The 15,626-nt window shown below is 42.4% G+C and overlaps 1 protein-coding gene across 2 annotated transcripts in view; it reads right to left on the bottom strand.

The window, feature by feature from the left end:
- Window positions 1-395: 395 nt before the first annotated feature.
- Window positions 396-15,626, bottom strand: part of slc11a2 (solute carrier family 11 member 2) — a 33,151-nt gene continuing 17,920 nt past the window's right edge. The window contains exons 15-17 of one of the 2 annotated variants that reach the window (XR_007934491.1): window positions 2,618-2,771; window positions 1,487-2,525; window positions 396-1,122 (exon numbers count right to left, since the gene is read on the bottom strand). Coding sequence is in view for 1 of the 2 variants with exons in the window: in XM_028798644.2 (XP_028654477.1) it covers window positions 1,045-1,122; window positions 2,472-2,525; window positions 2,618-2,771 (286 nt within the window). In the remaining variant the exon portion in view is untranslated. The remainder of the gene's footprint in view (window positions 1,123-1,486; window positions 2,526-2,617; window positions 2,772-15,626) is intronic. The other variant, XM_028798644.2, reaches the window with a different exon arrangement.

The following is a 15,626-nucleotide window of genomic DNA, read 5'->3' as shown; positions in this document are numbered from 1 at the left end:
TATTGAGGGAAGTGACACATAGCGCCCCCTAGCAGTGACTTCTTCCACAAACACCCCCAAAACTGAGATGCTGGGTTTGGGAATCCAGTACCAAACAAACAATGACCAAAGCACCAGCAAGCCAATAGAGATGTACCAGCTGCCCACTCCTAAAACCCTTTCAAAAGGTAGTCCTGGGAGGAGGTCCCTCAGAAGGGTACTGGGGAGCAGTTAGAGGGGGTTTCTGGGCCAGGAGCTGGCATTATTCAGCTGCCCCTTCTGGTTGGGTTCTTCAGTTGGACTGAAGCCTTAGATTGGGATTGCAACATTGCCCATCATTCCTTGGGTGCCATCACTTTATTAAAACCCCTCTCTCCATGCACCCCCATTGCACTTGAGCCACACCACACAGAAGGTACAAGAGGACTTCCTTTTAATTTTAGGTGGACAGGGACCAACGTCAAGCGTGGGTAGGACATTCCATAGACAATAATCAACCTTGTAAGAAAGCTGCACTCCCAGCACAATGTCCAGGCCCTCCTCTCACGTCAGCCATCGCCAGACTCGTCCTTGGTGGCTTTTGCCTGGTCCTGCCATCCCTGACCAGCAGGGGACCAGTGAAGTACCTCGTAGGATGGACTGTTGCAGGTGTCAGGGTAACGAGGTTGTCCAGGCCACACCGTCAGCACTGTGTGACCAACTCCTCTTCATGGGCACTTTCAGGCAGCGTTTGCCCCAAAGGACTGACAGTAGCCAGGGGCCTTGTTTGAAGATGCTTGCCGGGCCAAGTCAAATGCCTACTGTAGCCACTTATTTGGACCACGGCTGACCCTTGAGAGAAACTGGCTGGCACATTTATGGAACGAGCAATGGTCAACCAACTGAGACCAGTAATGGGAAAGAGGAAAATGGGCATATCAATGGGAAAAAAAAATACCAGAGAGAAAGAAAGAGAGAGAAGTGTGCCACCACCAAACCAACTGGCCTGGACAAGAGGGTATACACCTGAGGCTGTGCCCCTACTGAGCAACAGAGACACATCCAGAAGGAGAGCGCCAAGGGTCACTATCTGTCCACACCGGGGCTGGGCTCTAAATCGTTGAGGAGGAGGAGGTCGGAGTGGCCAGTGAGACACAACGGGTGCTGCAAAAGTGGAAAAAGAAATAAATTAGAACCATTCGCTGGACATCAGTCCCCTCAAGTATGCTGACCAATCCCCCGTTAATTATTAAGTATGCATGCATGCATTGGGGTCCCACCAAAACTATCACCCCTATCTTTCAGATGACCCCAGCTGACCACCTCACTTTCCCATCAGACATCCTGACTGCCAAGAGATTTTTTTTTTGCTCAGTTTGAGGTTTCTTACCACAGTGGGCATCAGAAAGGCCACAGCCCCTCTTATTGGTGGCATGTGGGCACTGCAGTCCAAGACACCAAAAAAAAAAAAAAAAATCATTAAAAGTAAGGAAAGAAGGCCGATTGTCACCCACAGTAGCCAACTTACCAAGCTGCGTGCTCACCGGAGTGTGGCATACCAGGACAGTCCGGCCGCAAGCATGGAAGTCATCTGTTGGGTGGCCCAAATTGACATTCTGTGTCCGTGGGGTGATGACCAGCTGATAAACACCAAATCAAGCGTCCAGGCAATCCTTGGCCTCCCGTGAACACAAGTCCAGTGAGAGATGTGGTGGAGGTGGTCGGGGAGGACAGACCAGTGACACAGGCAATGGGGGACAGCCAGCGAGATTCACATGTAGCATAGAAGAACTCATAAGGTGACAAAGTCACGTTCAAGAAGACGACGGGGGGGGGCGTCAAAGAGCAGTGACCAGGAGGTTAGTGAGTAGGCAAGCAAGAGAAATGACAAACAAGATGGTGTGGCAGGCAGAGAGGACAGGAGGAGAAGCTCAGTGCGAGGCAGACACCATTTATTTCATGCGTTGAAGCCACCGCTGAGCGATACGCCGGGGCCACATCTCTCTCCTGAAGTGAACACACAAAAGCCTCAAGTGCTGCCCGGGTGGACACAAGACACTTTATTGGGCACCTTTACATATTGCACAGTTTTCTCCAGCAATAAAAATGAGACACAAAGGCCACCCCAGCCGGCCATCTGGCTGTGTGTCCCCCATGGCTCTTAACTGAGTGACCACTGTGGCAAACTGACCCTACTGAATCTAGTCTATACTTAACAGGTGGTCAGCCCACCTGAATGGACACGCAGAGGAGCTCTGTAACATGCCCAAAAATGGACCTCCGGGCACAGCCCCGACAGAACGGGTGGCCAGCAAGCTTCTGGAGTTTGTGTCTCATAGCAGCTTCTCACAAGGAAATGGACGCATAGTGTTAAAAAAAAAAAAAGAAAGAAAAAGTCTGCACTGGAGTTCTCCGAAACGGCATCTACTAGCATCGCCGCCTCTTCCCAAACGTTCGGCTCAAGTGTCTGTCTCTGACGGCTCCTCAGTAAACACCATGTGATTGTCCCTTACCCTGTGCCCCATGTCCAGGCAGGAGACCCCCAATGCAACCAGGCACAGCCACACCTAGACGAAGAAAGAGAGAGAGAGAGACATGAGACAGAAGTCCAAGCTTCAAGGTCAGGCCACTTCCAAGGTTTCAGCTCTCTGCCACTCACCAGATAGCCAACAAACAGCAAGTATGCCACAGAGAGGAGGGCAGCTACCACGTAAAGCGTAACATTGGCCAGACTGGTCACATACACTATAACAAAGTACATGTTGATCGCACACACTACCAGGATGACCACTCCACCGCCGATCTTCCAGGCCCTAGAAAAGAGAGAGCAAAGGTGTCAGTTGGGAGACGCACACAAGGATCTTGAGGAGATCGGTCATAAGTGGGCAAAGGAGATGTGTGCCTTTAACCGCCAGCATGTTTTGAGCAAACATATCTGAAACTTATAAAGAGACAGAGTATCAAAACTCTCTGGTGACCGGCTAGTCACATGACGAGTAGTTACCCATTTTCCTAAAAAACATCAACAGAATGGCTTCTCGGGTGGAAGATGAAGTCCTCCCCAAACACCAATCCTGCCAGCTGCTCCGGTAACCTCAGAATCTGCTTCAGCCACGGCGTTCAGATTTTGGGCACACAGTGCAGCAGTTTTCTTTTGAGGCAATGGGCATGCGGTTCACTTCTGATCCTCTGGATCTTCTTAGACAATTACATTGTGCTCAGTAATCCCAGGCCTCACTGGAGACACTTTTGTGCATTTTACTGGGGGTTTTTGCTGGAGGCAGAGTTGAGTGACTGGCATTCTGAATCAAAAGGGTTACCACAGTTTGGCTGCTACATCAGCAAAAGGTGAAGGCTACCTTTGATGAATAACTTTTTGTACACTTAATGATTCCTTGACCCTATTTTTTGTTTATTTGTTCTATGCCTCGATTTCTTGAAACATCCAAGACATTAAACTGAGGTGTTCTAAAACATTTGTCTGGTATTGTAATTAAACACCAAGTTTCATTACCTACTAGGCTTGGCCTGCAGTGGGCTAGTGCCCTGCCCGGGTTTTGTTCCTGCCTTGCGCCCTGTGCTGGCTGGGATTGGCTCCAGCAGAGCCCCCGTGACCCTGTAATTAGGATGCAGCGGGTTGAACAATGACTGACTGACTAGGCTTGACTTCTGATTACAACTGATTGGCACAGGGGGCGCCAACTCCGGTCCTGGAGGACCACCGTGGTTGCAGGTTTTCATTCTCGCCCTTTTCTTAATGAGTGGCCTGTTTTTGCTGCTAATCCACTTCTGCTCTTGAAGACTCAGACCCCTTAATTGTTTCTTTTCCCTTAATTAGCAGCGAAACAATAACGAGATACAAAATGACCCCTCATACGATATCTGAAAATACAGAATGACGAAGGTCTCAGGAATGCTGCTCTGCTCAGGCCCACAAAACATTTGACCAGTGCTCTTAGAAAAGAGAAAACCAACAATTTCAGAAATGTCTGCTATTGAACAATGAGAGAAGCAACCGGCTATAGAATTAAAGAACGGGTTTAATTAAACAAGAAGACTCGGCGCCTCATTAAGCAATTGGTTGGAGTTTGAGGCCCTGACTGAGTTGGTCTTCTGTCAGCTCCCTCACTTCACATTTCATTTCTGCTGGGGTGCCATTTAAGGAAAGAAATGAAGCAAATCACAGGAGCAATGAAGAAATTCAGGGGAACAAATCTTAAAATACAAAGTCAATTTAAATGAAGTTAATTAGATAGATAGATAGATAGATAGATAGATAGATAGATAGATAGATAGATAGATAGATAGATAGATATGAAAGGCACTATATAATAGATAGATATGAGTGAAAGGCACTATATAGTAGATAGAGTGAAAGGCACTATATAATAGATAGATAGATAGGAGTGAAAGGCACTATATAATAGATAGATATGAGTGAAAGGCACTATATAATAGATAGATAGATAGATAGATAGATAGATAGATAGATAGATAGATAGATAGGAGTGAAAGGCACTATATAATAGATAGATATGAGTGAAAGGCACTATATTAATAGATAGATAGATAGATAGATAGATAGATAGATAGATAGATAGATAGATAGATAGATGTGAAAGGCACTATATAATAGATAGATATGAGTGAAAGGCACTATATAGTAGATAGAGTGAAAGGCACTATATAATAGGTAGATAGAGTGAAAGGCACTATATAATAGATAGATAGATAGACAGAGTGAAAGGCACTATATAATAGATAGATAGATAGATAGATAGATAGATAGATAGATAGATAGATAGATAGAGTGAAAGGCATTATATAATAGATAGATAGATAGATAGATAGATACATAGATAGATAGGAGTGAAAGGCACTATATAGTAGATAGAGTGAAAGGCACTATATAATAGATAGAGTGAAAGGCACTATATAATAGATAGATAGATAGACAGAGTGAAAGGCACTATATAATAGATAGATAGATAGATAGATAGATAGATAGATAGATAGATAGATAGGAGTGAAAGGCATTATATAATAGATAGATAGATAGATAGATAGATAGATAGATAGATAGATAGATAGATAGGAGTGAAAGGCACTATATAATAGATAGATAGATAGATAGATAGATAGATAGATAGATAGATAGATAGATAGATACTTTATTAATCCCAAGGGGAAATTCACAATTAGCAGCACAAGCAGGGCACTCATTAAGGGTGAAAATGAAAACCTGCAGCCACGGTGGTCCTCCAGGACCAGACTTGGCGACCCCTGCACTAGGGTGTTGTACCGTAGTAGCCATTATGGATAAAGTCAGAAGGTTAGCAAAAATAACCCCTTTTAACTAAAAAGATTACAATATGCAAGCTTTGGGGGCAACTCGGACCCCTTCCTCAGGCAAGAAAGCTTGCATATTGCAATTTTTGTAGTTAGCCAATAAAAGGGGTCATTTTTGCTTGACTTCTCTCTACATTCAAAATGGCTAACACGGTACATCACCCCAGTACTACAAGAGGTGTATTCAAATATTAAAAGCCCGATATCAGCTGGCCTGAAGAAGGAGCCTTCACTGCCTTGAAAGCTTACATATCGTAATATTTCTAGTTAGCCAACAAAAGGGGTCATTTTTGCTAACCTTCTGACTTTAACCAATTGGAACAAAAACCTGCAGCCACTGCAGCCCTCCAGGACGGTAATCGAGTACCCCTGATCAAAATGAACAGAATGGATGAGCTTCTTAGACTGAATGGTTAGTTCTCAACACGATTGTTCTAAATGTTCAAATACTGGACAAGCAGCACCTCAGGTACACAAACAGGACTGCAAATGAGAAAGCACACCCTGACCCAGCTGAGCACGAGGGGCAAGATTTGAGTCGCATTCAATTTTCTCACCATTTTTTTTTTGTCTTGTGTGTGTGTCTTTATTTTTTTTAAATCTTGTCGGTAACGTTCCGCATGAAGATGGGTGCGCATCTGCCTATCTGCTGTTTATATTTCTCAAAAGGACAAAATCAGTTAAGAATCACAATCTGAATGTAAAGTTCATATTGGACTTGCTGGTTTTCCAGACTCCTTGCTTGCAAAAGTGAGGCGCGACCTGATGTGCCCTTTTCGGTTTTGTTGTTTGATTTCCAGTCTGCCTGCCTGCCTCACTTCCCCTTTGGCATCACCCCAGACAAAACAAGAAAAGCCTTAATTTACTCCAAACTCACTTGCACCCTTACAGCTCTCGTTCAGAGCCTTACAGTACATAACGGCAGGCCATTTCAAAGCATGCAGGCTCAACTCTGAAGCAGCTGCCTTGTAGGGCAGAGCTCAATAAACTTCAGTCCGGATCAAATTACACGACGTTTCCAATCGTTTTCAGTTGTAGCCTTCATTTTATACTCTTTAGAAAAATCAGAGCAGGTCATGGACATTGGCAGTGACCGTCAGTCGGAACCTGGGACAACCCTGGCAAATGCCTCGTCTGAAATGGCAGGATGGAAAGAAGGTAAAGCCCAGTAACTAGGAAATTAATCCAAAAAAAGAAGAAAAAAAAAATCACAAACAGTACAAGTGAGGGACAAAGGCAGGCGGGGACACAGAGCCAAAATAACGAATCAAAAGTGCTAACCAAAAGTCGCTGTCAGAATAGCAGGCAAAAGCTCTTAGATTCTTAAAGTCTTTAAAACTGCCAGTTACTCTCTTTGAAAAGAGTTTATTGTTATCAGGAAACTGGCACAAAACAGATACAAGTGCTGTGAAAAAGTATTAACCCCCCTAATATCCTCTATTTGTATAAAACATTGTCACAATGAACGGCTTCAGATAGTTGGGACAAAATTTCTTCTTCTTCTTCTTCTTTCAGCTGCTCCCGTTAGGGGTCGCCACAGTGGATCATCTTCTTCCTTATCTTCCTGTCCTGTTACCCCCATCACCTGCATGTCCTCTCTCACCACATCCATAAACCTTCGCTTAGGCCTTCCTCTTCTCCTCTTGTCTGGCAGCTCTATCCTTAGTACCTTTCTCTCAATATACCCAGCATCTCTCCAAATTAACGCAATCTCGCCTCTCTGACTTTGTCTCCCCACCGTTCCACCTGAGCTGACCCTCTAATGTCCTCATTTCTAATCCTGTCCATCCTCGTTACACCCAATGCACATCTTAGCATCTTTAACTGTGTCACCTCCAACTCTGTCTCCTGCTTTCTTTTACGTCTAGTTGGACAAAATATTACAAAAAGAGAACCACAGTCAACATAACATTTCTAAATTGCTATTTACTATTTTTAAGTCATAAACTTCTCCTGTGAAAAGGTAATTGCCCCCTTAGTTTCTCACAGAAACAGCAGACCAAGTAAAACTCACTCAGCCCCAATGAATCTAAAGCTCACCATAGATTGAGAGAGACATTTTCACCACAGCCAGCAGGTTAGGTTGGGGAGCCCGCACTGGTATAGCACCCACCACACAACAAAACAGCTCGGGATCCTGGTTGGCAACAGGCAGACACCTTTCGGAAATGACCCTCTATCTGCCACAGCCAGGTGTTACATGGGCATCCCCCTTGGCCTGATTCTCAACAATGAGCCAGATCACCCTCATGTAATCGTGCCACGTGGCCGTAGTGCCGTAACTGACGCTCCCTTCACAATGCAGGTCATGTGCCTCATTCGGGACTCCGTGAGCAACACAAAGTCAAACCAGCGAGACCCAAGGATTCTCTGAAGAGACACGTCACTGGATCAAGGGTTCTAAAAGAACACAAGGCCGCCTCAATCAAAGGAAATCCCAGAAGAGATGAGGAAATAAAAAACAAACCTCAAATCAGAAAAGGGTGACACACTCATTTCTAAGGCACCTCAGGGAAAGGCGTTATTTATAAATGCAGCACAACTGAAAAAGTTGAGAATGTTCCCAGGTAAGGCCAGCCTGCCAGAATGACCCCAAGCAGACAGCAATTGAAGAAGCTAGAGGATCACAGAAGGTGGTCCAAAGACTTGTAAGTCTCTCTAGTGTCTGAAATATTGGTGTTCACGACTACACGATAAGAGATTGAGGAGAAATGGTATTCATGGGAGAGTATGAAGGTGGTAACCCCTGCCATCCAAAAGAAACATCAGTTCTCTTCTAGCATATGTAGAGAAACACCCGGATGATGTCCAAGCCTTTGGAATAATAAGCAATGGACAGTCAACAGAACGTCGCAGCTTCAGCTGTCCATCATTCGACTTCAAGAACATCAGACCAACACTAAAACATGGAGGGTACTAATGCTATGGGCTGAGGATGGTTTCGCTGCCTTAGCATCTGGAAGAGCTTCGAATCATTAAAGGAACCACTTTACCTTAAGGCTGGGGCTTTCTCAACACGCGGCCCGCAGGCCACATGCAGCCTCCTAAAGCGTTTTCCGTGGCCTCCAGGAAGTAAGAAATGTATTAAAAGTCTAATCAATCATTTTCAGAATTTAAATTCCTGCTCAAAACAAGAACATTCCGTTTTCTCTCAAAAGGGGGCGCACTTGTGTTTTATACGTTTTTACAGTTCGTGCAAAGTTTCTTTCTGCATCTGAACGCAAAGTAGACAAAACGTTTAGAGAGCTACTGGTGAAAACGACAAGAAAATGGCAAAACACAAAATTTCATTTAACAAAGCATGGGAAGAAGAATTCACATTCACTGAAATAAACAATAAACCTCTATGTCTGCTTTGTCAGAGAAGTATAGCGGTACCAAAACATGCAAATATCCAGCATCACCACGAAAGCTGTCATAATGACATTAGAAAATTATATCCCCCTCAGACCAATTTAAGAAAGGATAAAATCCGCTCACTTCTAGACGGCCTACATGGTCAGCAAAATTTACTATGATGCAAAGTAAAAGAGACTGATTCCATCACAGAAGCCTCAGATAAAATAACGTGGAACACTGTAATGAGCCTCACACCTTTTACTGAAGGTAAGCTTATTAAAAAATGTTTCTTGGAATGCAGTGAATCTCTTTTCGCCGATTTTAAAAATAAAGACGATATCATTGGTCAGATATCCAAATTGCAACTATCAGATTCTACATTAGCCCAGAAAGCATACGACAGAGTGCCACGAGAGGAGCTGTGGTATTGGATGAGGAAGTCGGGAGTGGCAGAGAAGTACGTAAGAGTTGTACAGGATATGTACGAGGGGAGTGTGACCGCGGTGAGGTCTGCAGTAGGAGTGACGGAGGTGGGATTACATCAGGGATCGGCTCTGAGCCCTTTATTTGCAACGGTGATGGACAGGTTGACAGACGAGATTAGACAGGAGTCCCTGTGGACTGTGATGTTTGCTGATGACATTGTGATCTGTAGCGAGAGTAGGGAGCAGGTTGAGGAGACCCTGGAGAGGTGGAGATCTGAGAAGAGAGGAATGAAGGTCAGTAGGACCTCCAAGACAGAATACATGTGTGTAAATGAGAGGGAGGTCAGTGGAATGGTGAGGATGCAGGGAGTAGAGTTGGCGAAGGTGGAGGAGTTTAAATACTCGGGATCAACAGCCCAGAGTAACGGGGATTGTGGAAGAGAAGTGAAGAAGAGAGTGAAGGCAGGGTGGAGTGGGTGGAGAAGAGTGTCAGGAGTGATTTGTGACAGACGGGTATCAGCAAGAGTGAAAGGGAAGGTCTCCAGGACGGTAGTGAGACCAGCTATGTTACATGGGCTGGAGACGGTGGCACAGGAGACAGAGCTGGAGGTGGCAGAGTTGAAGATGCTAAGATTTGCATTGGGTGTGATGAGGATGGACAGGATTAGAAATGAGGACATTAGAGGGTCAGCTCAAGTTGGATGGTTGGGAGACAAAGTCAGAGAGGCGAGATTGTGTTGGTTTGGACATGTACAGAGGAGAGATGTTGGGTATATTGGGAGAAGGGTACTAAGCATAGAGCTGCCAGGGAAAAGGAGAAGAGGAAGGCCTAAGAGAAGGTTTATAGATGTGGTGAGAGAGGACATGAAGGTGGTGGGTGTAACAGAACAAGATGACGAGGACAGGAAGATAAGGAAGATGATGATTTGCTGTGGCAACCCCTAACAGGAGCAGCCGAAAGAAGAAGAAGAAGATTCTACACTAGCCGAAGAGTTGAAACAATTTCTGATAATCTTTTTGAAAAGCTTGTAACTGACCTAAGTAAGGCGGCACATTTTAGTCTGGCCATTGATGAGTCAACCCATATATCAGACATGGCCCAGGTCACGGTGTGGGTGCGCTTTTTTAATGGCATGGATCTTGCTGAGGAAATGCTCACACTTCTTCCACTTAAAGGCTGAACAAGAGGAGAGGATATTTGTTGACAAGAGGGAACGCTAATAAAGCATCCCGATTATATTACCATTTGTATTTATGGTAGAGCATGGCAGTATTCATATGTTACTTACATATTTTCCTTATATGCAAAGAGCAAAAGTAGATGGGGCAATAAAATGTTAATTGATCTAAATTACATTAACGTTTCAAATAGCTTTCATTATTTATTTTTTTTAAGATGCATTTTTACTTTACTCCCATTTTCAGATAAATGTTATTTGTTAACTGCGGTGGGTTGGCACCCTGCCTGGGATTAGTTCCTGCCTTGTGCCCCTGTGTTGGCTGGGATTGGCTCCAGCAGACCTCCGTGACCCTGTGTTCGGATTCAGCGGGTTGGAAAATGGATGGATGGATATTATTTGTTAAATTTGTTCTTATCTAGTGATATGATTACAACAAGAGAAGTCTTATGTTAGCTCAACTTGAAATAAAGTGCTAATTTCTACATTTTATTATTCTTTTGAAGGATTGTTCATAAATGTAACCCCAAATGCAAAGAAAATTTGTTAAATAGATTTGCGGGCTTTAAAACATTCTAACTTAACTCTTTAGGAAACAATTAACGCCAAAAATGTTAACTTGTTTTGCATTGCAGCCCTTCAGTCAGGCTAATTCCCAGTTTTGAGGCCGAGTAGCACTGCCTTAAGGAGTGTGTCCAGTCATCTGTCCGTGATCTGAAGCGGAAGGAGCAGGACAATGAACTAAAACACAAACCAGTTCTACAACTGAATCGCTCAAAAGAAGCAATAGTCTAGTCAAAGTCCCAACTTGAAATCAAACGAGATGCTGTGGCAGGTCCTGAAAACGAGCGAGTCACACGTGCAAGCCTACCGATACGTCGGATTTCAAAGCAGTTCCACAAAGAACAGCGGGCTACAGTTCCTTAGCTGCAATGTGAAAGGACTGACATGAAATTGTAGGAAGTGTTTAGTTAATTGGCAGGCAGTGTGGTGTGGTGTGGTGGTTAAGGCTTTGAACTTCAAACCCTGAGGTTGTGGGTTCAAATCCTGCTATTGACACTGTGTGACCATAAGCTGCCTGTGCTCCAACTGGACAACCAAAAGAAATGTAACCAATCGTATCATAAAGTCACTTTGGATAAAGGCGCCAGACAAATAAGTAAATGTTTAAAAAAAAGTTATTGCTAAAGGTGCCGCAACCACTTACTGAAACACTGGAGGTAATTATTATTTTTTTTTTTTTACATTGGTGGTAGTGTTAGAGAAGTTTAATTCGGGAATAAAGAAAGTCCCAACTTAAAAACTATATTGTGTGTTCATTCATGTTCCTGCTCTCTTAATATTGAGCTGTGGCCATCCACTATGTAAAATATACAGAAACAAAAAATAAGGAAGGGGCAAAAACATTTTTTTCCCAGTAGTGTACTTAACATCCCAAACACAACGGTTATTCAACTTCCTCTCTTTTCCATCATATTTGTATTTTTAGATGTAGCATCCCACAAACTACCTCAGCAACAGATAACAATTTTCTTATTAGGCACCATTGCGGTCAAATCAATACTCACATCGAGGTGGCAAACCGCTGAATGCGTTACTGTCCACTCATGGATACAAGCGGTTTTACAATCTCATTATTCTTGAACAATCTGGCCCTTTGTATAAACAAAGCCTCATCCCAATCTTTGGACTTCCTGAGAGGAGACAGCAAACAAACTCAACTTGTTCTAATCTGGTCATCCTCCAGGTATTCAGTTGTCGAGTGTGGGGAAGGAGGAGACGGGGCAGATAACGTTATCTCTTATCTATACACATGCACACTGTGTACATACAGTATGTGAGTTTATGTATGGGCATATGTGTGCAAACATTTATATTTTTATTCAAATAATGTTTAATAGAATATGCACAGGCACATCCTTCGCCAACTAAATCTCTCTTCCTTATGGTCTCTCTAGTGCTGATGGTGGTTTTTTTAAGGTACACCCCCCTTGCTCACAAGAATGTGTCCACTCAATTCAAATATCTGAGTGGCAAGTGGACATTGTTCCGAGTTTTGCTTCCCTTTATGTGATACTGAGACTTATACGGAAGCGTATCAGAGTCACGGAGAAGAAAAAAAAAAAATACAGACACAGTGAAGAAAAAGAAAAGTGTATGTTGAGAATAAAGTCAACATACCGACTTTATTCTCGACGTTTCCACTTTTAAAATTTTGGCATGTTGACTTTATTCTCAACGTTTATATCAAGATTAAAGTTGACATGTAGACTTTATTCTTGACGTTTATATCAAGATTACAGCTGACATGTAGACTTTATTCTCAATGTTTATATCGAGATTCAAGTTGACATGCCGACTTTATTCTTGACGTTTCCACTTTTAAAAAGTTGACATGTTGACTTTAATCTTGATATAAATGTCGAGATAAAAGTGGAAACGTCGAGAATAAAGTTGACATGTAGACTTTATTCTCAATGTTTATATCGAGATTCAAGTTGACATGCCGACTTTATTCTTGACGTTTATATCACGATTAAAGTTGACATGTAGATTTTATTCTCAACGTTTATATCGAGATTCAAGTCGGCATTTTGACTTTATTCTTGACGTTTCCACTTTACTTTCGACATTAATATCAAAATTACAGTCAACATGTCAACTTTAATCTTGATGTAAATGTCGAGATTAAAGTGGAAACATCGAAAATAAAGTTGACATGCCGACTTTATTCTCGATGTTTATATAAAGATTCAAGTCGACATGCCGACTTTATTCTCGACGTTTCCACTTTTAAAAAGTTGACATGTTGACTTTAATCTTGATATAAATGTCGAGATAAAAGTGGAAACGTCGAGAATAAAGTTGACATGTAGACTTTATTCTCGACGTTTCCACTTTAATCTCGACATTTATATCAAAATTAAAGTTGACATGTTGACTTTATTCTCACCATTTATATCAAGATTAAGGTTGACATGTAGACTTTATTCTCAACATTTCCACTTTAATCTCGACATTTATATCAAGATTAAAGTTGACATGTTGACTTTATTCTCGTCGTTTATTCTGTCATTAAAGCAGAACATTGTAAGCTTTATTTTAAAATCAATGTTTAATTTACTAGATTTTCTCAAACCCCCTCATAACTAATGTAGCACATTAAATGCTTTGTATTAAGTGTTCCCCGATCCAGTTGTTAATCACTACGCGCTTCCTAAACTGACTTCCTCGTGCACTGAGAGGAGGCACAGGCAGCAATTGCCACACAGAATCCATTCACTTCATGGTATTCCTGCTCTCTGAACATTTAGAATGCTAAAATAAATACTTGATATAATTTTCATGATGAAATGCATTAAGGTATGTATTAAACACGTGGGGGCACGGTGGCATGGACATTGCGCTGTTGCCTTGCAGCAAGGGGGTCCCCGTAGTGATTAACAACTGGGTCAGGGAACATTTAACACAAAGTATTTAATGAGCTACCTTAACTTATGACGGGGTTTGAGAAAATCTAGTAAATGAAACATTGATTTTAAGATGAAGTTTATGATGTTCTGCTTTAATGACAAAATAAACGATGAGAATAAAGTGGAAATGTCGACTTTAATCTTGACGTAAATGGTGAGAATGAAGTGCAAATGTCGAGAATAATGTCGACATGTCCATATTTTTTTTTTTCTCCATGGCCCGAATACGCTACCGTAGACTTATGATGTAGCACAGGGGTCCTCAATCACAGTCCTAGAGGGCCGCAGTGGCTGCAGGTTTTTGGTCTAACGAGGTTGCTTAATTAGAAAGCAATTCTTGCCAATAATTTAAATTCATGACTTGTTAGTGCTTTAACTCTGCTATGTCAGGTCGTTCTCATATCCTGGATTTTCTTCCCCTTTCTAACGCTAAACTGGAGGAGTAATTCTCAGTCCTTCACTTTTTTCTCTTCACTTCCCTTCCAAGTATTTAATTAAACCCAATACTGCGTGATAAATACACACAGAGGTGAAAATGGTAACAAGCTAAATGGAGAAGTGCCGGTCTCTTTTGTCATTTGCATGTTATTGCTAATTAGGAGCCATTAAAAACTGAGACTACAGCTGTTTAAGACTAAAATAAGCAATAAGGGTTCAAAAGGGCGAGACAAGTAAAGTGAAGCAGTAGTTTTACTTGACCAAAAAGTGCTTCTTATTAAGCAATTGGGTTGGAGCAAAAACCTGCAGCCATGGCAGCCCTCCAGGACCGTGATTGAGGACCCCTGATGTAGCATAACAATTAAAAAAAAAAAAACCACTGTTCACAACATCAAGTATCATTCCACAAAATAAAAACTAAACTAAAAGTGGAGTGAAAAAACAAAACAGAAATTCAAACTGCATAGGTGAACACAAGAAATTTGACAAATGAGAGGAGACCATTCAGTCCATCCAGCTGGTTGGTTTAGCCGATAGTAAGCTGTCCCAACATCAAATGCTGATATTTCTTAAAGTTTTCTGCTTCAGCTACATGTCCTGGTAGTGCTTTTCAGACTTCCAACTGAAATGGAAAAAGGGCAATCGGGCAGATCCAATTAACTATAGGCCAGTAAGTTTAATGTGTATCACAGGTAAAACAATGGAAGGAATTAAGAATGAAAAGACTGAGCAGAGGATGTCTACAACAGGAGTTTTACTCAACAGGGTTGCAATGGAGGTCATGTTTTATTAGCATGATGGAATTTATGAAAAACAAACAAAAAAAAAAAAAAAGTTACGACCAGAGTGGAGCGTGGGATATTATTTATCTGGACTTACAGAAAGCACTTGATAAAGTGCCACATGAGAGGGTGGGCATCAAAACTTAGAGAAGTGTGAGTTCAGATTGTGCGGTGTAGATGGGTACAGAATTGGCTCAGACACAGGAAGCAGAGGGTCATGGTATGAGGAACCTTATCAGAAATGGCTGATGTTAAGAGTGTTGACCAGCAGGGGTCAGTGCAGGGCCATTGCTATTTTTAATACGTATAAATTATGTGGATAGGAATATAAATAACAAGCTGGTTAAGTTTACAGATGATGTCAATCTGGGTGGACTGGCAGATAATCGAGAATCCGTTGAATCATCACAGAGGGACTTGGACAGCACACAGGCTTGGGGAGGTTTGTGGACAATGGAATTTAATGTCAGAAAATGTAATGAGGTACATGAAGGAAGTAAAAATGTGAGGTTTGAATACACAATGGGAGGCCTGAAAATTGAAAGTCCACCTTATGAGAAGGATATAGAGGACTTGATGCTATCAACTGGCAGACCGTGTTCAGAAGCCATTAAGAAGGCTAACAGAATGTCAGGTTATATAGCGCCTTGATGTGTGGAGTACAAGTCACAGGAGGTTCTGCTC

Source organism: Erpetoichthys calabaricus, chromosome 3 (assembly GCF_900747795.2).
Source record: "Erpetoichthys calabaricus chromosome 3, fErpCal1.3, whole genome shotgun sequence".
Lineage (NCBI taxonomy): Eukaryota > Metazoa > Chordata > Cladistia > Polypteriformes > Polypteridae > Erpetoichthys > Erpetoichthys calabaricus.
The sequence above is the reverse complement of the archived record's forward strand: the minus strand, read 5'-3'. Positions and strand labels throughout refer to the sequence as shown.